The 26,934-nt window shown below is 44.2% G+C and overlaps 1 protein-coding gene across 3 annotated transcripts in view; it reads right to left on the reverse strand.

The window, feature by feature from the left end:
* Window positions 1–521: 521 nt before the first annotated feature.
* OTOS (otospiralin) overlaps window positions 522–26,934 on the reverse strand; it is a 34,424-nt gene continuing 8,011 nt past the window's right edge. The window contains exons 1-4 of one of the 3 annotated variants that reach the window (XM_027884373.1): window positions 10,230–10,297; window positions 3,411–3,501; window positions 3,039–3,065; window positions 522–952 (exon numbers count right to left, since the gene is read on the reverse strand). In XM_027884373.1, the coding sequence (XP_027740174.1) occupies window positions 768–952; window positions 3,039–3,065; window positions 3,411–3,462 (264 nt within the window). In that variant the 5' untranslated portion in view covers window positions 3,463–3,501; window positions 10,230–10,297 and the 3' untranslated portion in view covers window positions 522–767. Of the gene's footprint in view, window positions 953–3,038; window positions 3,066–3,410; window positions 3,731–10,229; window positions 10,298–26,934 lie in introns of those variants that run through there. The other 2 variants (XM_027884372.1, XM_027884371.1) reach the window with 2 other exon arrangements.

The raw sequence follows: 26,934 nt of genomic DNA on the forward strand, positions 1-26,934 counted from the left end.
AAAAAAAAAAAAAAAAAAAAAAAAAAAAAAAAAAAAAAAAAAAAAAAAAAAAAAAAAAAAAAAAAAAAAAAAAGGCTCCCAAAACTGTGCAGCAGAATGGAGGACTTTATTGTTTTCACGCGAAAGGATAAATCGTAAAAAAAGGAGTGATTTAAAGCATGAAATGCTGCATGTGACTGCAGTGATTGTCACTTAGTGGCTGAGGCCCACCCAGCTGCATTTGTTGGCACCCCTAAGTTGCACAAAAGAGACTAATTTAAAGCATGAAATTCTGTGCGTGACTGTGGTATCGCAAAGCAGCTGAAGGGGGCCAGGGGCCTTCAGTGGCAGGTATTCGCTCAAACATGGCACCCCTAAATTGTAAAAACAAAACTAATTTAAAGCACGAAATAGTGTGTGTGACTGCGGTGAGCCTCACAAAGTGGCTGAGGGCAGCTCAGGTGTGTTGACTGGCAGCCAGGTATTCACCCAACCACTTGGGCACACAGAACTTGTACAAAAGAGGCTAATTTAAAGCATAAAATTCTGTGTATGGGGTATCACAAAGTGGCTGACAGCAGCCCAGGTGCATTCACTGGCAGGTATTCGCTCTAACACCTTGGCACCCATAAATTGTAAAAGGGAAGTTAATTTAAAGCATGAAATGCTGTGTGTGACTGCAGCGAGTATCACAAAGCAGCTGAGGGCAGCCTAGGTGTGTGTTCGCTGTTGGACAGGTATTCACCCAAACACCTTGGCACTGGCTCTGGCAAAGCTGAGCGAGGCACTCAGTGCTCCTGGTCAGGCACGTGGTAGCCAAGGTGGCTCCCAAAAGGGAACTGGGCAAAGAAAGCCCTGGCCATTTCATTGATCCTGTTGTAGGCTCCCAAGGTCCGGAAATATTCCACGTAGGACCAGAAATCGTTGGAGGAGAAGGGCCAGTATGGCAGGGCTACAGCTTCCTGGTACAGATCTTAAAAGAACAACCAAAATAAAGTGTTACAGATTACTACAATACAAAGCATTTTTGTTGAAAGCTTGGGCCTGGGAGCCAATACAGTTTGGAGTTGTGGATTCCCAGTGGGGCTCATGGGTTCCTCTGGCAGGAGAGGCAGGGAGAGCCTTTGACTCCTCTCCATCCCTCACTCTGTAGACAATGGAGCCAGTATTCCCTGCTCCCAGTGCACCAGGTGTGACAGAGTGGGACAAGATCGAGAGGAGGAATGAAGGCACACCGTCTACATCTCAGGCAGTTCAAGAATTCATCTGGCTGATTTAATTTCTAGAAGGTTGCTGGTTATTTAAAGGCAAAGAGCGGTTGCCATTGAAAGCCATTTTTTCCTCATTTCACACAATTTGCTTTGCCTAATATAAAAATAAAAGGCATAAGGCACTGCAGTGTATACTCTGCCCCTGCAGCTGTCTCCTATGCCCACAGAGCTCCCCAGGACTGAGGTTGTAGTTCCCTGGCACTGCCTGGGACTACAGTTGTGCCTCTTCTCAGAGGGCTGTAGGAAACAGGCTAAGGGAAGGGAAAGGAAAGGCTTTGCCTCCTGGAAGACAGCTGTTGTATTTGTGCCTGCTCTAGGAATATCAGAAGATGTGATATACTCATTGAAACTGTTTCAAATTCAGCAGGAAAACAACATCAGTTCTGAAAATGCAGAAGCTGACCACCCTTGGGCCCAAATCTGGACAGAGACACATATATAACAGGTAAACACTAGCTGAGGCCACATAGTTACAAATGTCTTTCTGTGCAGCAAAGCTAAATCCAGTATTTTGTTTTGATTGAAAGCCTATTTAGCTAAATGGGAGCCATTCCACTCAGCTTGGGACCAGGGTCTTTAATAAGAATTAAGAGCCTTCAACAATCCTGTTGTCAGAGCTTAATTTTATGGAGTACAGTTTGCAGTGCACAGGCCCAGATGGCATATAATCAAACAAATGAACCAGTAAAATGCTGTCTGCAGAGGAGAACTCACTGTTTTTACACCAGCTAACCTTAGATTCATTTTGCAGGCTGCTGCTTGGCCCAGTGTGAAAGAAAACCATAATTGCTGGTAATGAGAGCAACAGAAAACTGCCTGAAACGGGGTTCTATTTTCCCATTGACACAGGCTCATCTGACTGTCTCCAAAGGTTGCTGCAGAAGTATTTGCCATGCACAAACACAGGTGATACATTCAAAATATTTTAGAGCGGTGAAGAAAGAGATCAGGGCATGGGGAAAAGATTTAAATTATAAGTTCATATTAGACCTTATTCTGTATTTCTACAGTTCGTATCTGTTATAATACTCTCGGAATATTTGTATCAGTGCACTGGACGTGCTGCTGGCTGTCCTGCTGGTTAACTGAGATGTACACCAGCAATAGCAGTACCTGATAACTGCAGATACTCCTTTTGCAATTTTGTTTTCAGACAGAATTCTGTCTGAAAAGGCAAAGAGAGGTTAACTGATAGAATCATCAGCAAGCCAGTGTAAACATCATTAGGGTGTTGAGGGTTTTTTATTTTATCAAAGGCAAACACTAATCCAATGGACTAATCACACGAAGCGACATGAACCACGGGGTAGCATTGCTAAGGGATTTAGTCCAACATTTCTGTAATTGGATTTGTGGCAATTTGTAAATTTTAAGCTTTTTGTTGTGGAGGTCAGTATCTCTTGCCAATAATCAGATGCACATACAGTATTACTGTTCAGGACAGACGAAATCCTCAGATGTCTTATACATTTACAAATCTGGTGCTTTCCAGTTATGATCTTATACAACAGAATTAGTAACTTGGCCATAGTCCCTTTTCATTTTAAGACTTTGAGTATATTAGCTCTATTATTAGACACTAATATTTCAGCTTTTAATAAATTTTAAAGACATTCCTATAAGTCCACTCTTCTTTCTCCACCAGAACTAGATGAAAGCACTTCCACAGCCCATTGAGGTTAGTAAGCCTTCCTGCAAAAGTCACTACTGGGCATCAGGTCTGGGAGTTACAAATTACCCTCCTAATTATTAGTGATACAAAGCAAATAAAAATACTATAGGAATTACCATCTCCATCCCGGATGGATCGGGCATCTGTCAATAAAGAGGAAATGCATCAGTACCAGCTCGTGCACAGAAAGACGTTCTGTTAATAAAAGGTTTCCCGTGTAGCCAGAAGATGACAAGGGTTAGGGTTAATGCCCATGTAGGACCCACTTTGGTGTAGCCAAAGGACTTTTGTTTCTTGAACAGTAGAATAAGGAATCCCCATCTGCAGTCACTCAGTGCTACAAACCAAATACTCATAACTAACAGCCAGAACAGTTGGGATTAACACACAAGTGATACCTGGTACTAAAGAGAAGATTATTGCATTCATAACAAAATATTTCTGGCTACTTGAAAACATAAAAAGGATAAATTCAGCAGTAATCTTACCTGTTAGCATGCTCATCAGCATACAGCAGAAAAATAAGCCAGTAAATGTCATCTTTTCTGCAAGATAATGCTCGTGTTTCTGAAAAGTAATCTGTACAATTGAGGAATGTTGCAATAGATTAATAATTATGCAAAGTCTATTATTTCTTCTTTTAATAGAAGAATACATTCCAAAATAAAGTCTAATTATCAATTCAGGCATAACAAGATCCAATTACATTTTCTTACATCTTCTCAACAGCAACACAAAGTATTAAAAGACCTGAAGTATTTACTGATATTTTGCCTCAAGGTGGCATAAATCCAAAAGGCTCCTCTGAACGGACATGAAATTGTCTTTAGAAATGTTTTATTTTGTGGCTAATTTAATTTCACTTTAGAAATTACCTTTCTTTTCTCTCTTTGCTTTTCTTCTTCTTGCAGTGGTAAAGATCTGTAGCTCTGAGTCAGCTAGGAAACTCCAAAAGGATTTCTATTGCTGTAAAATAGCAGTGCTCTGTAAGGAAGGGTGGGGGGAAAACGTCACTGACTTTCTGCACCAATCTGGTTTTGTTGCCTTCAGGTATTTTAACTGCTCACATTTGCATTACATTTCAGCACTGTCCATGGAAGAGACAGTGGGCATTTTCTACAAGGAAATCAGAATCAACTTTGGCAATAACACTTTTGCTTTTTGAAGGCAGAGGGAGAAAATCCAGAAGCTAATTCAGTGATTACTACCATCACTGCCCTCTGGATTTTCTTTCTTTCTGTCCCTTTAAAAAAAACAGATTTTCAAAAATCTTATTTGAGCAAATTACTAAAAGGATATGGAGTTCCCTCTCCAGCTGAGTCACAAACCCCACAAATGCTTGACATTGCTTTCTATCCTTACTTGGGATCCTTAAAACCTGGACCTTAAAGTGTACACAGGCAGCAAGTGCCCACGAAAAGCAGTTGGGTTATGCCAAGTAAAGCAGGAGGTCCCCAGTGACCTCAATCATGCTGGTGGTGCAGGTGCTTTCAGAGGGTCAATAAGGCACATTGAGATGCATTTTCACATTAAACTGATTTCCTGGAAAGGTTCCTCTGCCAGCACCAAGCAGTGCTTTGGGCTCTAGCCTATGCAGGTTCCTGAACGGATCCTGTGCTTTCAGAAACCTGGAGGGCAGACAGAGTTTGGAGAACACTCAGTTGACAAGAACATTTCCTGATGGCAGCAGATGGGGGCAAGGGCCTAAGGTTTAACAGAAAGTATCCTGTGACTCATGGGGAAATGTGGGGATTTCAATGCTCCTCAAAGACATGGCCCTTCAGGTCATCTTGCCAAACCAGGCAGCTGTTTCCAGAGGGCTCCTCTGCTGAGGGGAGCTCCTGAAATGCCAGTGCAGAGCTCGCTGGGCATGTTCCTGCTGCGAGATCTGATCTTACAGTTGCTGATCTGAGCTGTGCCCTCTCACTGGGCATTTTCAGTTGCCTTTAGAGTCTACAAAATCATTTCTCTGTCTCAGTTCTAGACACCTGCATTGCCCAGCTCTGTGTGCCTGTCCTGACGTTGGTGCTCTTGCTCTGTCATATCCACCCATCTGCCACAGGAGTACAGGGCAAGTCTCCATACTCACAAAGTCCTGGAGGGGAGAGATCCAGGTGAGTGGCCTCGGAGGAGGCCCCAGCTTTGCTGGAGTTTGTTCCTATCTACACACAGAGTTAGATAGTTCTGCCAGGAATTAATTCAGGATGTTCTGAGCAAGGGGAGAAAAAAGGGTGCTTTGTAGCACAGTAGGCTGTGCCAACTCTTGTGGAGGCTGAAAAGAAAAATATTATGAAGGCAGAATCTATTCCATCTTTGAAAGGCTTTAATCCTCTTGGTGAATATTACCTAAGCCTGTAGGAAGGGTCCCTACACCAGCCAAGTTCTGCTGGCACCTTTGCCCCAACTCCTGTGAATTGTGGCACTTCCCTTGCTTAGTGGAGTCCTGTGGTGCAGATGTACCCAGGTTCATCCACCAGCACTGCCTGCAGAGCCAAACTTTCCCTTTTGCTGCCTAGCTTGTATATCCTGTTCCAATAAACAATCAGAGGCACTGAGTTCTACTATCACACACATAAAACAGTCACAAATTGTAATTGAATAATTACCATGAAGCTACCCAGGCTTTCCACTCTAAAGTAGGTCTAGGAAATTAAAAAAAAGAGGGAAGAGAATTAGCACTGAGAACAGCTGCATCAGGGGATACAACCTCTTCTGGAGGCTTCTGTGGCTGTGTACATGACTACGTGTCCCAGTTGGGTCTGTTTGAAACACAGCATTGGACTAGAGAAGAACTGATGAGTTCTCATCAGCTGCTTGAAGGACTCTGCCTGGTGGGTTCAGTGTGCAAACAGAGCACTGTGGCCCTGGGGCCACCCAGAAAGCACACCACGCAGTGACCTGCAGCATTTGTAACACACTGGTGTGGATCAGGGAGCAGAGCCCTCTGCTAAGAGTTGCTGCTCTGCAGCTCCTTCACTGCTGAGCAATGACTGGAGATGCCATGGTGCCCACAAATGCGGCTCTGGCTCAGGAGCAGCCACATTCCAGTAGATACTACAGCACTTAAGAGGGCAGCTGCTGAGAGAGTCCAGCGTTTTAATTTCTACTCGTTTTGGAAAGAAATTCATTGTTTTACGATTTTCCCCAAACACAGTTACTTTTGCTGGCAGCAGTTCTCCAGGTGCCACACTCTAATGTTTGCATGAAGTTTCTTAGATAAGGGCATTGATTCATAAAAGCTTTGCTACATGATAGAAGGGGCTGATGGTTTATCCTACCCACCCATCCCAGGAAGATCCATGATCAATATGTACTTTTTGTAGATGGCTCTCAAAGCCAGAGAAATACTACACAGAGCTGTGTCAGGGACATAAATCAATCAGAGCACAGAGGACATGTCCTTGGGAATAAGGGAATGCAGTTTGGGCAGCACAGTTGTTTGTGTGACTCGATGGGGAGGACTCCTGGAGCTGCCAGCCTGCCTTCAGCTGGGCCCTTGCTAATGGGATGTTTTACCCAAAGCCAACCCCTGGAGAGCAATTCAGCTCTCCTTGTCGATTAACAAGAAACAAAGATAAAGGAATACATAAAAACAAGCTTATGGATACCTTTGTTTTCCCAATAGCTATATTAGACTGCTGTTGCACACACATAAATCTATAATCATCCAGCCACTGAAAAAAAAAAGTACATTGTTTAAAAAAAAAAAAACCAGAATTTTTCCTATTTAATCAATAGGCAAAAGGACAAGCATGCAGAGCTCTCTAAGAACTTACTTAAAAACTAAATAGCATTTAGAGCTGCACCTGAGGTGCTTTGGCCTTGGGCTGAGCAGACAAAATGTCCTCTGCAGGGCTGCAACACTTTTGTATAACCAGTGAGACTGATATATAGACTATCACTAGAAACACAAATGTTTGATTACTTCTTCCAGCAATTTGGTCCAAATAATACAGGTCAAACAAAAAGAAATCCCCACAACTATATGATTTACTCAGACAGGTGTGAATTGCCCTAGATATTCCAGGCATTCACAGCTTCATTTTCTTTTCCTTTGAGCTTTGCTTCACTTTTCATGAATATAGAAGCTCCAACAATTTTTAATGATGCTGCATTACCCAGGATAGTAAAGCCCAGGGGAGACAAAGAGAATTCAGGCAAGGATCTCACAGTACCAAGCAGCTGAATAACAAAAGGGCCAACAAAAGGAAATGTAAAATTAAGTACCCAAGTGAATACCTGCAATATTAAAGGCACATGGTATCTGACCATTCCAACTCAGAAAATTTGGAGCTACAAGAGATAGTTCTGACCAAGCAGCACTGCGGTTTTGCTCTGTGTCTTACTCTCCTCAGACATCCTCTGCTCCAGGTGAGCTCTCAGGCTGGCCCCGTGGTTGTTCTTGCAGTCAGTTTTACTGAAAATATTACATATTTCCAGTTCTTGTGAACAGACACCTTTTCTGCCAGCAACTGGCTCGATCATCCTGATAATAGTAGCCCCTGGAAGCAATTGAAAGGAGACAGAGCAAATGGATTTGGATAGTTACAAAACAATTAACAAAACTGTAATGTGATTAGACATAGCACAATTTAAATGAACCACTCTGAGATGTATTAGAGCCAACTGTGAAGGGCAGATTTACAAACCAGTTAAGGACTAGCTCTGCACTTAAATAAATCACACTTAAGAGCCAACGAGAAAGTGCATCTGTTCACATTGATTTCAACTTATCATTTTAACCTCTGTGCGAAAAAGGGTTATGTTTGTAGATGCAAATGAAGCTTCCAGGAGTTCAGAGGTAGCAGGCAGTGCTGTATTGCAGCAGCAGGTAGTGAAAGCAAAAGAAGGAAGCAGTTCCACTGCCAGCAGGACTAGTGCAGCTTGTCTCCCAATGAGATACTCCTGCCAAGTATCCCATGCCTCTCCCAGTAATACCTTGGTGTCCTCAGCTCCTGCAAAGGGCTCTCAGCTGTTTCTCCACTGCCCCCTTCCCTCGCAGGGCAGCCCTGCCAGCTCCAAGCACCAGGTTTGTCTTTCCCAAAGGTCCATGCAAGGCTACTGGAATGCAGGAGGCTGGTGACCCTGCTTACTAGTCAGCCAGCTGCTGCTGAGCAAGCAAAGAACAGCTGCAGGCTGACTTCTCCCCTCCTATCACCCCTGATACCAACAGATTTTCTCCACTGTCCATCTGCAGATTTTCCCATGAATGACAGGAACCTCACATCCAGGCTGCCACCAAAATGGGTTTAGATTTACTAACATTTCAAACTATATTTGCTATAGGCAAAATGGAGCATTAGATCCAACAAGTCCACTTCGTTTCCTACATGCCGTTTCCTCAGGAGACAGAGCTGGCAATGCCTGTTAGCACCACAGAAGGTGCATGGCAGTGAGGAGCATTTGCTTCCAAGCAGTTCAGCAGGGAGAATGGGAGGCAGCAGCACCTGTATTCTGGTAGCAAAACATCTAGAATTTGTCCTATCCCTTCCTGCACCCACATTAGGCCTAAGCTTGTCCCAAGGCATCTTTTTAAATAAATTGGTCTCTGATTTAGCCTCACTCAGCTATTCAGCACAGCCATAGATGACTGAACTCCACAGGGAACCCAACAAAGTGATCACTGAGAGACAGGTTTTTTTCACAGCTCTTAAGAGAGGATATATTTTTCCCCACTGCCATTATGATTAGATGTATCATAGCAATAACTTCCACCACTTTGAAATATACTCACAATAAATTGCTTTTCAGATTGATTGAATGCTCAAGTTACACTTAAGCTATTCAGCCATCAGCATCTGTTTATTGTTTTAATTTCACAGAGACGTTTCTTTAAATAAAAGTGCATTAAATATTTGTTACCAAAGTTAAAACTTCATCAGGATGAACAGAAGCTTCTTTACACCCAGGGTCTCTTCTTCTCTTTGATTCATAAGCCAAGGCTATGTCTGTGTCACCAGTTACACCTGCCCATGAGCAGCTCTGCCCTAGGGACAATAAAATTGATTAAACAAGATTAATGAGGAGATAAGCTTGAGTACAAAAAAATCCATCATGGAAACGTGAGCAAGTTGCTGGTATATTTGATAGCAGCAATCAATGAGACCTGTTTAGGGCAGTATTACTGTAGCAGTTGCCAGACCAAAAGCCACATTATGAAGGGAGCAAGGGCTGCACAGTGCCCTGCCACACTGGAAGGGACCTGGCTACCCAAAAGCAGGGCATTAGCCCATCCAGCTGTCAAGAGATTGTTTCAGCTGCAAATGAGGGTGTCTACACTTAAAAGAGGCTTCTGCCAAGGAGGCAGCTTCTGTCAGGTTCAATATATTGATCTGGGTGGTGTGACTGAAGAGGGCCCTCACTCTGCGTGCTCGCTGCTCGAGATGCTGCTCAGCTCTACCAGCAGCACCTGTATCTCACTCCCCTCAGCCCTCTAGCATTTGGCAGAGCAAGCTCAACTTGTAAGAGTGTGTAACAAGTGCATTGATTCAGTAGGAGGAACAGCTGAGGAGCAGGAAGGATTTGGGAACTCTCATCTCCTGTGTCCCGTGTTCCCTTGAGGTTAGCAAACCCAAGAAGGGTCACACATCTGTCAGGAAAAGAAAAAAATCATTCTGTTTCTCAATCTTAAAGAGTTTTGCTGTTTTAAAGACTGACAGGGTGAGGACTATCAGTAACACCATCCAAAATGAAGCATCAGTTCCCTTCTGTCCCAGCTTTCCTGGGTAACAGTGATCAGTGCTAATACTGCAGTTGGAGGTGGAGAACAAACCCTGCACAGCTCTTGGAGCTGAGAAGTTATAGTTACTGAGGTTACTGTCTTATCCACTGGAGGCAGAGCTTAGCCTTACAGCTTGCCTATTTAAAGGCATTATTTATTCTGATCAGGCATTAGCCTTCTAAGCTAGTAGCCTTTTCAAGCTGTACAAGCCACTTTGCAGAGAGGGTATTTAAGGCACTAAGTTGGACTGATGTACTAAACTCTGATTGAATGAGACAGAACCTAGTACAAAGGGTGACCAAATAGGATAAATTAATCTTTAAAACAGCTTTGCTGACACTCAACTTCCTTGAGACATACCGTTAAACACAGGGTAAGCAGCTCTTGGCTGCAGCATTTATTTCTATGCAGCTTATGATTTGATGATCACACCCCAAAGCCCCTCTTCAACATGTGAGTTTACAGTTGGTTTGCACCTGAACTCGACCGACAGCTCAGACTATTACCTGACTCAGTATTCAGTTTAACGCCACTTTTGTCAGCATTGACTCAAGTTAAGCCGTGTTCATGGCCAAGACAGCCTTACCGGGGTCCTGGCACAAACCTTCGTTTCATCCCTGCGGCGTCACACAACCCGCACGAAGTCGGGAGAGCGGGCGATGGAAGCACTGAGCCCGGCCCGGGGCTGCTGCGCAGGGCTCCGGCTCCCTCTGCTGTCCTCGGCCTGGGATCCCCGCTCTGCAGACACACAGTCTGCTCACATACACACTGCTTCAGACTTTTCTCTGAGTTAGCATTTTGCTGGCCACGCTTGCAGTTTGAATAAAGTCAGGGTAAAACTTCAGCTGCATCAGGAGATCAGCAAAAACCAGGACCAAAATCACAAAGGTGATAAACCCCATCTTAGCAGACTGCTTTTGTGACTGAAGGATGTATCACAGTTTCTTCCTATACAAAAAGAAATCAGGAGCATTTTACACCTCTCGTGCAAATAGTATTCACCTTTATGGCAGTAAAAGAAGGAAAAAACCCAATACCACGTTCCCAAGCCCCCTGCTCCCTCCACCATTACAGGAAGGCAGCACTGAGCAGTGACTCACCCCAGGCTGCTGTAAATTAAGATCCCAAGTATACAAGCAAGATCCACAGAACAGGATCAGTCATGTCTCTAGGAGAGCTAAAGATTAGCAATCCCACAGCAGAGAGACTAGGATTTATAGCCCTGGGCTGAGCTTAAATGGTTCCTAGGACCATGGGTAGGGGTGTGGGTGGAGGCTTCAGGTGAAGCTGCTCAGCACCTTTAGGGTATATCAGTGCCCTCGGGCCCCCAGCAATGTGTTTGTCTGTTAAAAGAAAAAGAAACAAACTACTGACATTTTGCTAAAGGAGGTAGTGAGTGAGTTAGGAGAAGAATGATAAGGATAGTCCCCCTGGCAAAGTCCCAAAGCATCCCTTAGCAAACACAGATTCAGCTTCTGGTGTTGCTAATGTGTTTCCATGTGATCTTGGAAAATTATGAAGGTACTTACATGTTTTTCAGTACATTTCATCTAACATCACACTCATATCTATCCTTAAACCCTTTAAAACATGCTGAACTTTAAATTCGTCTTAACTTATGGCTTATAGTGTTGGGAGCTTAGGACAAGAACAAAGACTAAACAGGCTGCCTGGGGACTGAACTGAGGTGATTTTTCTCTGTGGCCCAACCTTTTCTGTCTGTGATCCCTGCCCTGAGCTTTCCAAGGGAAATGTGAACTGCATTGGAAGGCAAAGGTTACAAAGTACTGCAGCTGCCAGGCATGTGGTGGCTTGTCTTACCCAGCTGGGCAGCACTTGGGGACAGTTGCTAGAAAGTGGGCAGGCACTGTCAGATGTTGTTGGGAGAAACAGGCAGGAGTTTTTCCTTTAATGCTTCATTCTTGCCAGTGCTTTGATTTTCCTGGTATGGGCAACACATGACATGGCAGTCCATCCCAAACCTCCCTTCCCATGGGCACTGCCTTACCCATTTTTGTGCAAAGCAGCTGTTGCCCAAAAGCTCTGCTCTGCTTTTCCTTCAGTAAAGGATGGGCCCTGATGAAGGTGACTCCTGTAGGAGCACATGTGAAGCACTGCTGTCGTGAATGTGTGTTTTAGGTTGCTCAAAGAATCACTAGCAAAGGTATCAGCCAAAGCAGGTTTAATATAAAGTGGAAGCACAACAGACTTTGTTGGCAAGGTTCACTCTACTGCTTACTAGATGGTTAAAGCATACAGAGAAAAAATGGACTAAAACCTAAATTCAATCAATCTGAAACTGAAATCAGCACAAAATTACCTACCTGGAGGCTGGGGATAGGAAAAGGGTAGGGATGGGAAAGGGTAAGGATACAAAGAAATAAGCAAGACCTTCCCACTGAGTTACAAGGTTCAGAGTGGACCCCCTTGCCAAACTTAGCCCCAGATTTGACCAAAGATTTCAGCCTAAGGGTTTTAACAGTACTTAATCAAGGCCTTATTTAAACAATTCAACAAAAGATTCATATAGGATTCCCTAGAGCACAACAGTCACTCACTCTTAGGCCTAACTTACCTAGGAATCCAGCAGAGCACCATTCATCATACATTAGTTAGAGCATATTCACACTGACACACTTACACACCTGAGCCAGCCTCGGCCTGGGGCATGCACTGACACTCCTGTGCTCCCCTCAGCAGCACCCCAAAATGCAGACTGCTAACAAGTGCTGATCACTTGTTTTGCAGGCTGGCCAAGCCCAAGATCCAGAAGAAAGAGGGTCTTCAGAGCAAAACAAAAAAGGGACAGGGGAACCCATTTCTCACCCTACCTCTTAATAAATGGGGCCACCTGTCAAGTGATGTATCTGTTAGGTTTGTTTCCCCGTTTCCAGCCCAAGGCCTGGGCTCCTCTGTAAACTGTGTGCTTCCCAGTGCTTCTACATCCCTGCTAGTGTCTCTGCTCCTTTCAGCACTTCCAGCCTGGAGCAAGGCTGTCCACCAGCAGGCATTGCAAAGATTCCCCTAACCCACAGACTTATCTTTTTCAGCATAACTAACCTGCTACATTAGTTTCTGACTCCCACTGAACAAACTGCGGGAATACCCTTCATCCTTTGTATGAAATGTCCCTGCCCACTGCTCAGCCTTCCTTTTGCTTACCCCTGGGGCAAAGATCTTTCATTTTCCCCTCCAGTCCCCAGTGTCCTTCCTCCCCTCATTATCAAAAACACACGGATGGGAGATAAGATGTCTCATCAGCATCTCACTGCCTGAGCCAGCACAATTCCTAATCCCTCTCAAACTGCCAGGGGAGCCAGAGCCTGACACACGTAATCCACTCCTGAAGTCTCCAGAACACTTCAGACATGATTAACTATCCCCACCACGCACACCTCCCTCCCCAGCCCTCCACTCAGTCAGAACCGCCAAAGCTGCTCCATAAACCACTCCCACTCCTGTCCCTTTGCCATCAGCTCATACACGTGAGCCCACCCTCATGTCAGTGCTTTTTGCCTTTGCTTTGACTCAGGCCCACCTCTCACCCTTTTTCTTGTTCTCACGTGCTTCTTAATGCTTTTATCATCACGCTGATGCCCGTTTTCATCTGCATGAAACGGGGACCTAGCCATACAGACTGTAAATCCTTCCACATTAAGCATTTTTTACTCTGTGTGTGAGTGTGAGCTTGTTTGCGTGGGTTTTTTTCTTTCCATCTGGAAGAGGCACAGCTGTTATTTTTGTATCAACTCTGAGGCAGCTAATATTTTAAATATTGCTTATTAAAAGAGAAAAGGCAAGCGTGGGTACACCAAACCTACAGGGGTTTGTGGGGTTACGTTTTAACATTTACATACATCTCCATATGTAAACATTGGCCTCCTTCATACAGCACTGCCTTTTTTCTGAAGGCAGCAAGATGTTCTGGAGATATAAAGGGCTCAGCCTCCAAGGGGCTGCCTCCACCATTCTGTGGAAATTGTGTTATTGGAATTTTTTTTTTATTTACTAAAGTGAATGCATGGATGTAGGCTTTAAATAAAAGAAAAGCCTTGTCTAAAGCTTTAAAGCAGAAATTATTCAAATGTGTTCACCGTCCTTCCCATTCCTTGCCTTCTTCTCTTCATTTTTAATGAAAGATTAAAAAGAAATAATGAAGGTTGTTACAATAGAAATAAAGCAGATTTAATGTAAAACCCTTGACCATTCTTATCTGTTCTGAAGCTGAAAAGTAAGCTAAGATTTTGTCAACTTACCATCTTTTTCAGGCCCTGTGTTTACATCACAAGGAACTTAGAAGATGATTTATGGAAAATAAAGAGGAAGAGCAGAGAGCAGGTGAGGCCCTTCTGAGAGCACACGAGTGTCTAAGGCTGGTGGCAGCAAGGGGGAAATGTCCAGGCTCACAGACATGGGGGGGAGATGGGAACAGAGTTGGGACACGATGCAACTGCCACAGTGGGGACTCAGATTCTTCCCTCTACAGTGTGGCCAAAATTCCTCATTTCTTCTGGAAACAGGACCAGAGTGCTCAAAAGCAAGGCAGAACATATGTGGAGTGCTTAGCTCTGGATAACAGGACAGGCAACAACTATTTCTGATAACCCTGCAAAGCAGGTAAGCTGAACACATTCACAGGCCTGACTGCCCAGGGATGGGACAGCTGAATGTTTTAGTTTAGGGCTTTAATGAATCATGGCTTCTGCCAGGATTTAGGCCAGAACTTTGGATCTCCACTGTCCTCACCCTGGGTGACATCAGGTATCTTGTCTGGATGATTGGTTTTAAGCCTTCCGACATCTCCATTCACTTCAGCTGGATTGCTCCTGCATGCCAGCCCTTTGTAGCTGTGCCAGGCTCCAGCTAGGAAGGTTGGTAAAGATGGCGCTAAGAAGGAAAACACAAAATTCAAATGAGACCCAGGAGAGCCAGGCTCTATTTCGAGCTCTGTGACAGCTTTCCTGGGTAACCACGGGCAGTTCATGCTATTGCTCCTGGCATTCAGTCTGCATCAGTGCACGTGCTGCAACATGATGAGCACAGCAGGAGAGCCAGGAATTATTATTAATAATGCAAGGCAAGGACAGAGCCAGCAGGAGACCAGGATGGGTGGGATGACTCTAATCCTCACTCTGATGTGGAAGGATGGTAGACTCAACATTCTGTGCCAACCTGCAGCAGCTACATAAGATTGTTTTTAAGGTATTTTCATGTTGCTTTAGGGTCAAGGGTTGATGGTGTACAGAGAGGATCTTCTCTAAAGTTCTGCAAGGGCAAGGGAAAGCAACCATGAACATGATAAAAGACCAGAGAAGGATTAAGCCCCTTGCTGGCTTCAAACATAAATGCATCCTTATAAAAATAAGGCCATTTCCTTGTAACTGGAGTGTGCAGGAAGTTTGTTTTTATAAGGAGAAAACAGAACATATCCTTAATGAGTAACACTTGTCCATGGCCAAACATCTTGTCAACAATGGTAATTCTTTCGAGCTCCTCGGCGCTTGTGACATCCCGAAAGAATTATCTTCTAAGAAATATGATCAAAAAGCCCATAAAACCCAAACAAGGAATTTACTGGACAAGATTTTAAGAGCAGGAAATAAGAAAAAAAATGAAAGCACAGTTAAAAAAGAAACCTACCATAAATGCTGCTGAGCCATAGCAGCAAAAAGTGCTGTACTGATGCTGACATCAGTTAGGGAAGGCTGGGAAAACTTTCCCAACAGGAATACATGTGCCTTTCATTATCTGGTTCAACCACTGAAGACGACTAAACACCCCAGTGGTGGCTTGTGTTCTCCCAATGCTGATGGGACCCCCATTTGGGAAATGTGGAAAAATCAGTCTGAATGTGTGTCTGGTGCCAAAGCCAGAGGGGAACAGTCAGAGCTCCTGGGCAACTTTAGGAGCTGTAGCTTTTCATCCTGAAGAGTTGCATGCTGGAAGTTCTGAATACAAGCAGGACCTTAAGGCAAAGAAGGGGTGCAGGACAGAGGTCCTGGTCTGTGCTGTCATCCCTGCATTCTTCATTCCTATGGGGAATTACACAGCCCTTTTGCTGTGCCACCTGAGTAATGCACATGTGCAGGGCAGAGAACATTCACAGCTCTCTGTCTGCACTAGTGATGTAAATCACAGGGCATTTTCTAAGGCCTGAGATTTCATGGGTGCTGGCTATAGACCAAAAATAAGAATGTTGTGATCACATATGTGGGTGAAATTGGTGGTGGGCAGAGTACTTTCAGAAATAGTTTATATGATTGATTCTCAAGGTTCAATATATTGCTCTGCTGTTCTCATAGAAACTCCTTTTCAGACTTTAACTCTGCATAAAATCTGCAGGAAAAAAAGGTAATCTTTGATGCCAAACAGGTGGTTGTGTAGAAGTCTGAAGTTTGCTGCCAATGTGTAACCAGTTACATTCAGGGACTGTGGACTCAGGACTCAGCACCTTCTTATTTCTATTACTCCCTCCTGTCTCATTCCCTGGAAGGACAGACAGAAAACCTGATTATACTGCAGCTGAAAGATTGGCCATTGACTTTGCCAAGGTCAGGATTTCATCTGCTGTATGGGTCCAGGGCTTAATTCTGTATGTGTGCAACCTGGCCAAGGCTCCAAGATACACCTTTATCAACAGAAATACCCCCAGTGCCACGGTTGTCTGCTGAAGTAAATTTAAATTAACTCCATAATGCAATTCAGCGAGGGAAAGGTAATACAGGTTGGAGGTTTCAGCAACTTGATTCAGTTCAGCTGCAAAAATGACAGATGGCCCCATCTGACTTGGAACTCTATGAAAAGTACAGTTCCTTGTGTGTTACACTGAAACAGCCTGGCTATTATTTCATGAGCTAGCTGGCCACAGTGTCACCCTGGATAAACAAACATGGGAAAATCGTTCTGACCACTTCTCAGAATCTTACGCTGCAAAGCATTTGTGAATGTAAATAGTGAGGGTGGGAAAAACCTCCAAGTCTCTGACCCTTATTTCCAAGATCTGGTATCTTGTGAAACTCAGTTACATAGTGAGAAATTTGAAACCTTGACAACTTGGCTTCAGAAGTATTTTTTTAATATACATCATTTTCCTGTTACTGAGTAGGAGAGACAAGCCTCTTCTCCAATGCACAGTTCAGGATAAAAAAGCACCTCTGTAACCACGGGAAAGTGTAGACCAAAATGCTGCTTTGATTTAAATAGTAATAACTGTAATATTAAAATATAGGATAGGCATTTCTATCTTTAGTCATCTCCCTGGACCTAGGATGGGGCTTATTCTTCTCGGTGTATTTATGCAAAACTTTTACTGATTTCCCTGGTTTCACCTAAACTGTTTCATTCTGCTTCCCTTTCTTTATATCTTTATGCTTCATGTTCTTATTCAACTGCTTTGGTGTGTAAAAAAATATACATCCTTGAGTACAAATCAAATCTTTCACAGCTTTGGTTCTGCATAAACAAACAAAAAAAAAAAATTGAGAGCAACAGAAAGTTATACATTTCATCATCAACTGGCCATTTGCCCCAGACCTCACCCGATTTGGAGCATGTGTCCATGTGGTAAGGACCCTCCTGGAGAGGACACTTGACTGGGATGTAGCAGGGACGTGCTCTGTGTGTCTCTCTTCTTAGGAAAGGCACTTTTTTTAGTGTGGTCTGTCATCAAAGCAAGTAACGTGTGCCACAGTCAGACATCCCAATCTTGAGACACATTTTGAAAGTTGCCAAAATGTGCTGCATTTCCTTGATTTCCACTGGCAGTCCTAGTTGTGCCTGACCTGTGTGGGACACTTGAAGGTCTTATCTGTAGGAAAGCATTTCTTATCAGGTATGAGCTAATTCTTGAGAAAGGAGGAAAGAAATGAAAGGAAAAAGAAAGAAAATAAGATTTTTAGACATGTAAAAATTAATTCAGTAGAAATATTCACAATTATTAAGTCTTTGCAGAATTGAGGCCATTTGGGGAGAAGCACTTCTGGTCATTTCTTCTGATCTGCTGTGGATTTTGCTGCAATATAGAGAAGTAATTTAGAGACTCCTCCATATGGCTGAAGGCTGTTCATTGAGGAAGACAGCTAGCATGTAAATATATAGCTACAGTGCTCTCCAGCTTCCAGATCTACGGCACTCACGTGGGATGAGCCGGGGAGAGAAGTGGGAGCTCTACAGCACCATAATGCTGAACAGCTGTGCCCAGAGCCTGTAACTATCAAACCACGCTGAGAAAGTGGGCAGGTATGGTCTATCACCCAAGCTGTTCCCCTGCTCAGGAATATTTTGTAGATGACAATATTCAGGGATAAATTGAGCCCATACGGGAGAATAGCCGTGCACATACCTTTGTTGTTCACCCCTGGATGTGCTTTGGGTATGAATGAGCATCCAACAGCTCAGGAAAGGTCAGCTAGGGCAGGTGGTGTTTCATGCTGCTCCAGCACTATATGATGTGTTATCTTAATTATGTCATACCCAACAATCCATGTAGGCATCGTGTTTGAAATACAAGCTGGAGGCATGAAGCTTGAGTTTCCCCTCATACATGCTGGCTCCACGCTAGTGTTGCTTCATTGTTCTCAGTGCAAATCCACACTGCTTTAGATCAGAAGGAATGAGGCTGGAGAACAATTACATTTACCAGATGCATACTTCTTTCATTTCCTTTCTCCTAAATGTATGTCAGGCAACCAGCTTTTGCCCAGAGCCTCAGAAAAAATGCCCCTTTTCCAAAGCAGAACGTCGTGGCAAAGGTAGGGAGGCAGCAGGATGCCAGAGAAGACACTTGGAGTTTCCATTCTGCTTCAGGGAGGCAGACGTGGGGACAGATGGCATTGAACTTGCTGCTTCGATGATGGCAAAGAGAAGTCGTGAACGGCAAAGCCCCTTGTGAACCCCTGCCTGCAGCTGCCAGCCCCAGGAGGGAGCATTTCCACCTTCTGCAAGATTTAACCTTGTCTTGCTGCAGAGTTGTTCATACCCCTGTGGCTGCCACGTACCCTCTGCTCTGAGGACACTTTTTAAAGGGTCACAGCCTCGCCTTTCCGTTCACCCACCTTTCCAGAATGTGGTGGGTGTCTGGAACTTCCTCACTGGGCTCACCACGCCCAACATTTGCTCTCATTAAACTCAAGCTGGTGGTGAAATATTTTCCTCTTCCACTTTCAGGCAAAAGGCTGGCTGTGACCCAGTTCCCTGTCAGGGATACGGGGATAATAAGTGCTCTGTTTGTTGGTATGGAGAGCAAAAAGCCTTTGAAGCAGGAGCTGTATCTTACAGTCTTTCTGGCTCTGACACAACAGGGTCCAGGCCTTGCTTGTAACAATCCTCCCTAATCAAATTCAGAGGATGGATAAATGCAGTTAAAGAGTTAATCTATGATTTTGGCTCCACTGACGCAGCAAGAATATCAAGATGCCAAACACATTGTCCAAAACCTGTTAATTTTGCATAATCTCAGAGTGACACATTTTTCTGTACAGGTATCTCGGGAATACATGTTTCTGCAAGGAGGTGGCTCAGCATTTCTGTCTTCTGCTATGTTAATCACAATCAACTGGTATCTGAATAATACAGCAAATCCACACAGGATAAAGCTGGTGTACAAGAATTTGAATTTGGCTGACCCAGAAATATCTCAGTCGTGCATTTCACAAGCTGCACTGTCAGAACAGGGCACAGATAATTGTGGCTCAGACTAAAGGGCAAAAGGGATGGGAAACCATGAGATGGTGAACATGAAAATAAATAGCCCTCTGTCATGAGAACAGCCCCAGAGCTGCTCTCTGGGAAACCTCCTGCTTCCTGGCCCCCCAGCCCACCACGACTGGGGCTGAAGAAGTCCTGAGGGCAGCCCTGTCCTGCCCTGAGCAGAGCAAACCCTGTGGCACATCCCTCCAGCCTCTGGCACCAGAGGTGAGTCCGGCAAGTTGGGCACCCTCAGAGTGAGTGGGAAGCACAGAGCTGTGTGAGCTGTGGGGGTCTGTCCAGCCCCACTGCTCACAGGGGGCCACTGACACCCCCTCCTTCCTCCACAGCAGGGCACAACCAACAACTCTGAGCTTATTTTGGTGATCTCATCCTGCCTCCTTCCGCCCCAGCAGGCTCAGAACTGAGGCATGTGGGGCAGTGGCTGTCAGGCCCTGGATCACACCAAGCCATGGATCTGCTCAAGTGAACCCCCCTCCCTGGTCCTAGTTTTGGGACAGTTCATATCTTTGTTTTTCCTTTCCCAAGGCCCCAGTGAGAGCCTGGCTAAGGGGCAGGTGTTACTGCAGGTGCAGCTGCCTCAGGTGATTCTCACTAATGCTGATGGCCTCCCCAGGGCTGCTGGGAACACACGCCCTTAAAAGCAAGGGCAGGACAAAAAGGTCTGTCTCTGCTTCTGGAGTCTCTGCTGTGCTGTGTGAGTGTTGAGGAGGGGGGTTCCTGAAAGAGAAAGCTTTTGATCCCTGAGGGGCCAGAAGCTTTAACTCTTCCCATCTTAGGGCTTTGATCTTTAGGTATCTGGGATGCAGACAGGTATCTTCCACATTCTGATTTCAGTAGAATGAGCAGAAGGAAAGGAGAGGCTTATTTGTTATTTGGGAGTGGTTTAAGGAAGGAATGTTTTTGGGAGTTTGTGGTAACTTCTGCCTCTGCTTTGCAGGAGAGTTATTTTATGTGATTGTAAATTTATTTTTTTCTGTGAAATTTGCAAAGTAGTTTTCTTAAGGTCGTTTGCCTTCAACGAGGGGCAAAATAGAAGTATAAAGGAAAACTTGTGGATGAAGAAGGGAGATGAGAGTATAGAAACTTTAACCAGGCCCTAGATCTTTCTGGAGACAAAAACACTTTTGTGAAGAAATTATGTTTGTTGTGAACTGTGTGCTGAAATGATTTCAGATATTTCAGGTAGGTCTAAGGGTAGAAAGTAATATGTTTAATGTTCCTTGCAGAACTGAGTCCTGTTGGTCCAATAGACACTGGACTGTGAAGTCAGGCATCTGTGTAGCTGTTGTAGCACTACATGAACAGTCAGGGTTGGTCTTTGTGAGGTCATCAACTCTGGGTTCTCTCTAAGCGACTACATCTGGGTCCATGGAAATGCACTGTTGCTTTAAGCATCTCTAATGAAAGACAAGGGGTGTGTTTACAATTAAATTGTACTTGTGAGAATTTTTTGCAGTTGATGACTTTCAATGCTTGACACCTTTTTGTTTAGATATATGAGTGTTAATACAAACCTCATGTACCACCTACTTGCATTCCAGCCTGGCTTCATTTCTAGGGTGTGAAAGGGCTCCTGTAGCAGTTGTTCAGGGACTAAAGTGTACAGACAAATATGTTTTTGTAGGGACTAATTGAGTGACTCTTATTGCAGAAGTCTGCAATAAAAACATGGGAGGTCTGGCACTTTGTGCTCCTAGACTTTGGCAGGGATTTTTATTCCAATATTTTAACCCTTCATCAAGTTGTGGCCTCTGCAGCTTCCCCATGTTTAATAGATATTCTTTAATAAGTATGTCCTGCTGTGCTCATCCAGGTGGGTGGTCTCTGAGGAAGAGTTAAGCCTCCTCTGCTGGGGTCTCTGGGATGGCAGCCCCTCTGCCAGAGAGTGCCACAGCACAGCCACTCTGTGTGCTGTGGGGCTGGTGGTGGCTGCATCCTCAGCAAGGATGTTCTGTTTGCCCTTTCATCACAAGGTGTGGCTTAATTTCTGACTTGTGTTTTTTCCTGAAGTTCCCTTGGTGAGTGATCTGGTGTGCTGAGGGGAGGGAGAGCCTCAGGCTTGGAGAAAGCTTCCCAGGCAGAACTCTGTGTTTGAATGCACTGAGGCTTTCTCAATTTCTTGTTGTTGTTATGCATATTCTGACCTAGAGGGATGAGATTTAGAAGATGTTTCTTTAAACCCTTTATTTCATATCTTTGCTTGGGGCTCTGCAGGCCAAGCAGGGAATTGAAGCCTCTGCTCTCCCACACCGCAGGGTAGCTCAGCTGTGCAAAATGAGGAGTCCTGCCATGCTGCTGCTTTGTAGCCTAGTGTATCCCTCAAACTGGCGTTTCTCAGGGAAACTGGGGGATATAAGGAAAGCCAGCTGTTCTGGCCAAAGGAAAGGTGCACAAGTGGAGAGTGTGACTGGGGGAACAAGGGCTGGGGACTGACTGTGTTTGCCCCTGTTTTGTTCCAGTCTGTGTAGCTGGAGAACTGGTACAAGTTCTGGTAAGACCTGCTCAGCAACAACAACAGCAGCATCTCTATATTATCAACCCTATGTTCAGCACAGATCCAAAATGTAGCCCCATACCAGCCACTGGGAAGAAAATTAACTCTCTCCCAGCTGAAACGAGCACAAGTGCATTGGTCTGAGGAAGAAAAACAATGACCTGTCAAAGGGACTAGTTAACGCACCAAGCACAAAGGACTGAACCTGAATTATAAAACACAAGTTAAAAATTGAGAAAACTCCCAGAAAGCTTGTCCTGTGTACTATTCCCTGTAGCATCAGTCCTTTTCTTGACTCTGGCTGACTCTTTAGGAGCATGGAGGTATTTTCCCTGAAGCATCCTGGCAGGGCAGTGGTAGTCCTGGGGGCCCAAACTGTAATGTCTGGAGCTGAGTAGAAGGTGGGTTTGGAAAGAGAAATGCTGCTAAAGCAATTGGGTGAGGTGGCTGCAGTGTTTTAAGCTCCCATGTTTGCTGTCTTCTGTTTGCACAGCACTTGCCTGGAGGGATCCCAGGCTGAGTCCCTGGAGATGATGGTGATGCCTGGAGTCACAGTTCAGCCTGAGGAAAAGAAGCAGCAGCTCTGGCCATGGAGGATCCTGGCCTGTGTCCTGTGTACTCAGACAGAGCTTTGGAGGAGGAGGTACTGATAAATACTGGACATAAAACATGCATTAGAGGATTTTTATATAAATGTGATGTCTGGTAGCTGATTCAGATGTGGAACAAGAACTTCTCTATCAGAACTTGCTTTGCAGCTTTTGTGTAACTGGGGTTAAAGTGGTCTACGTGGCTGTTATTGTTACGTTATTATCAGTGCCTCAACTCAGCAAAGTCAGTCAGTTCACTATGGGCTCCTTGCTAACTTTGAAATCACTGTGTTTATCCTTACAACTTTTTATTCATTAAACATTTGAAGAAAATTTTGTGCTAAGGATCCAGCTTAATAGTCCTCTTTTCAAAAACTATCTGAGAACTCTCAAAATTTTGACTTGCAGCGAAGTTTTGCCTATGACTGCTTGTGTTAGTTTTGAATATAAGCTAGAAAATATTCAGCTGGGGAGCTAATGTGTAATTAATGTCTATATAATAAATACTGAAGAGACTGGTAAGTAGGCCAGTTCTAAAATTCTGCTAGTTAAAAAATAAAGATATATGTATATGTGTGTTAAATTGACTTCTCTTTATAGACAGGAGGCAATGCACTAGATGTAAACACTAATACCATGTATCTGTGAGCTGTTCCTGTGTCTGCTTGGCTAGGATTTTATAGGATATTGATCAAGTGCTCATGCACAAATATACAGTGAAACTGCAATGCTCTATGTATTAATCTTCTATACAATACAGCCTTCCAAGCAGAGAAATGTCTATGGTAACACGTACATTTTCTATGTTTTAACATTTAATTGGGATAAATTATCCAGCAGTTTTTTAAGGTAACTTCAGAGAAATTCTTCTATGTGTTGGGGACCTTAGTTGCATTACTTGTTGGTTGAGGAGAAGTTCTAGAGTAATTGAAAGACTCGTTTCCAATCAGAAGTGTTTCACAAGGCTATTTCATTTTGCTTTTAATGAGATGAGAAAGCTTGTAACTAAAATTAAACTGTCCGTTCCTCTGGAAAGCAGGAAGCTTTTGTTTCCTCAAAAATGTTAATTTAAGGAAATCTATACCAAGAAAAGAGGAAAAATAGTTTTTCTGTCCACACCTTATTGTCATCTGATAGAAAATCCTGATGTATGGTTTAACTGGCTGCCACAGAGTCCTGAAAATAGACTCTGAAATATCCCGACTGTCACGATCTAGCCAGGGTTTATCAGGTCGTGTGGCTGTTGGTGCCAGGAGAGGGCACCAGACGTCAGTGACTGTGCTCGGTGTCCTGCTCTGCCACTGCAGAGGAGCTACCGGTCCTGGGTACCTGCACAGGTAAGGGATGACCTTCCCTGCTGCAACAGCTGTTTGTGGAGAGGACTCTGTGTGTCCAGAAGGTGCTTGTGCTTATGCATTATGTTAAAGTTATAATACCTGAACCTTGGAGAATCTTATTTATGTGGGTTTTGGGAATCAATACTTGTATATGAAGGGATGATAGAAGTCTGAGACTTTGAAAGGCATGTAAAGAAATGAGGAGAGCTTTGGCTGTCGAGGGGAGCTGTGTCCCACAATGCCCTGGGGAAATCCAGGCCGGTGAGCGAGTGTGGTGATGTGCATGTGAACCTTCACCCAATCTTAGAACCGGCACCTGAGAAAGTGGAGGAATCCCCAGAGGATGGATAAAGGTGACCCTGGCTTTATCCCTGCAGAGTCTGGGCTGGGAAGGTCCCTGCCAGGAGCAGGGTGTGCTCTACAGTGCTCTGCTGCCTTCCTTTCCCTCTTCGTCTCTTGCTTTGCCTTATTAAAGGTATAAGGGAGCTTGGTGGACTTTTCCTGTAATCCAGTCAATGACTTTCTGAATAAAATAGAGTATGCCTTTAGAACTCTATGGATAATTAAACTGTAATTTTGATCCTCTGTTAATGGGAAATTAATGCCTATAGAGACATGCCAGAGTGGAGGCTTAATTATTCTATCTAGAGAATACTTACAGCTGACTTTTCCCCCCACCCATTTAGAAACACATAACAATATTTAGGCTGAAATGCAGAATTTTACTGCCTCTAGTTTCCTTTAATTCTTTGGAATGAACTGTTAGCTCCTATTATTGCCTACCCTTGTATTCTTCAGAAGCATTAACTAACTGAATGTATCAGGATTTTATAACATGGTAATCATCCATTTTCTAATTTACTCTTATCCTGTGCCTTTGTGGATTCTTTGACTCTCCTTGACTTTCCTGGGAGTTGAGGATAGCCAGCTCTTCTAAGAGCTGGTCTCACAGATAATTTGCACACTGAAATTGGCATTTATATTAAATTACAGAAAAGGCAGTCTTGGCGAGACCTCTGAAAGTTCCTGCACCACGAGCAGAGCTCTGAGTCAGCTGCAGGACTGAGATCTGACTTAAGAGCTGATGTAAAAATATGTAAAAATGTATTTCTGTAGACCCTCTTACTCAGAACTTTCTAACTGTAAAGCTGATTGTCAACTGCCAAAAGCTTTGTCAACTGCCAAAATTTCTTTTTGTCATATTTTTCTATTTTTAAATATTTAGTTTCTCATTTCTCCCAGCACCTGAATGTGGGCTGAGCAGAGTGGCTGCAGAGCTTCATTCTCCTGTCCTCAGTGACACTATCTTTTGTCATATTTTTGTCTCCCTGAAGTAGTGGCACAACATCTGTTAATGCATTTTTGTAATGGTTTTTGTACCAGCAGGATTAATCTGATAGTCTTTGCTTTGCTTTTGTCCAAATCAGGTGAAGGAGTTTCATGCTGTTGGATAATTATTCCCCAAATCAGGAGTAAATATCAGGCTTAGTTCTTATTCTTGAAAACACTGAGGCAACAGAAAGGAAATTCCACCCCACAATGTCTGACTTTCCAATCTTTGGAGCCAAAAGCAATGGCATCATTGCCCTAACCCTTGCTGTGAGAGTCCCTCTCAGTCTGAAATAAAGGTCTGTGCACTTGCCTTTCATCCTGATATATTTGAACTCTCTCTGTTTGCTGTCCTTAAACTAACAGGTACCCCCTACCAACCTGTCTTGTCCCCTCCCCAACCTCTTCTTTTGGCCTGGAATTTGTGGAGCAGCTTCTGCCACCCAAGGCTGAGCAACAGCACTTGGCATGAGTCTTCTTGCATGGAACTAATAAAATTGTCCTGGCCACAAATTGTATGAAATACTGCAGAGCACCTGCAGGATGGAATTAAGTTGCCCCTCCTGAATTGTGGTTCTCCAATTAATCTTTACACTGGGCATATATATCAACAGCACATTGTTGATACATGGGGACAGCAATGATAAGAAAATTAGGACTGAAGCTGGATTGAATTTTTAAAGAGTCATAAAGCCAGGCATGAATATTTATGTGTTTTCTTTTGTATTGTGCCTGACCTTGGCCCCAGTTTTGGATGCCTCTATGAACCTGAGATCATCTTGTCAAACCCAAACCTCATTTTTTTCTGCAGAGTTTGAGAGGGATTTTTGTTCCCTGCCACCTGTCTCAATTTTCTGAAAAGGCTCCTGGTTTCTTTCATACCATTTTCCTGGCCTTTATTAGCCACAAGATCCTAAAGGCATCAAATGCTAATCCTGACTCTGGCCTCAGTCTTCAATGGTAGCAGGGCTGAAGCACTGCAGGAGATGCAAATGTGTGGGACTGCTGGCTCTGGGGGCCTTGACTGCAGTGTAAAACCAGTAGTGAGGGGAGAACTGTGGCATTTACTGGATATTAATGTTGATGGATACAGGACTGCAAGGGCATGCTGCCTGTGCTCAATAAAGGCTTGGCACTGCCTGCTCAGAGTGCCAAAATTCAGAATCGCTGACCTGTCTGTTTTCCTTACTGTGGATGTCAGGCAAGGGCCCCACCCAGTACAGGTAAGGATGGCAAGTGGGCGTGCTGCTGGAAAGGAGACACTCCTCCCTGGAGTGATGCCCTTATTCAGTGTCTCACTGAGGCAGATGTCCTAAAACAAGCAGCCCCACTCATAAGTGTGAGGTAGATTTTGCTGCCCAGCCCATGTGCTGCTGAGGGACTGGTGCAGAGCAAGTTTTTTTCCTTACTTTTGGGTGGGTTTTAACCTGAAATATTTGAAGCGATTACCTTATACAAAGTTCAGAGTGATACTGCAGGATTGCCAGTTCTCCCTCTGGAGAGAGGGAGTGCCCTCCCTGTTTGTGTGTCCAGATTGTCTGAGCTCACCTCACGTACCCAGTTCTATTGCTGGTTGAGAATGAGTTCATTATCCCACCCCTTAACCTTCTCACACCAGCAAACCATGACATTGTCAGTAGAGAGCACAGCAGGTTCTTGCAGATTAACAGCCTGAGCACAGAGGGGAAAATGTGCTTGTGCTCATGGGTACCAGATCAAAATAGCACCACTGAACTGCCAAGGTTGAGGGTCTAGTCCAAGTGCAGCTGACTGCAGGTGTAGCATGAAATGATGCTGTGCCTTCTGCAAGTTAGTTTTTGAAGAACATGCATA

Source organism: Empidonax traillii, unplaced genomic scaffold (assembly GCF_003031625.1).
Source record: "Empidonax traillii isolate 1590-97213 ecotype Southwest subspecies unplaced genomic scaffold, ASM303162v1 scaffold143:size1492093, whole genome shotgun sequence".
Lineage (NCBI taxonomy): Eukaryota > Metazoa > Chordata > Aves > Passeriformes > Tyrannidae > Empidonax > Empidonax traillii.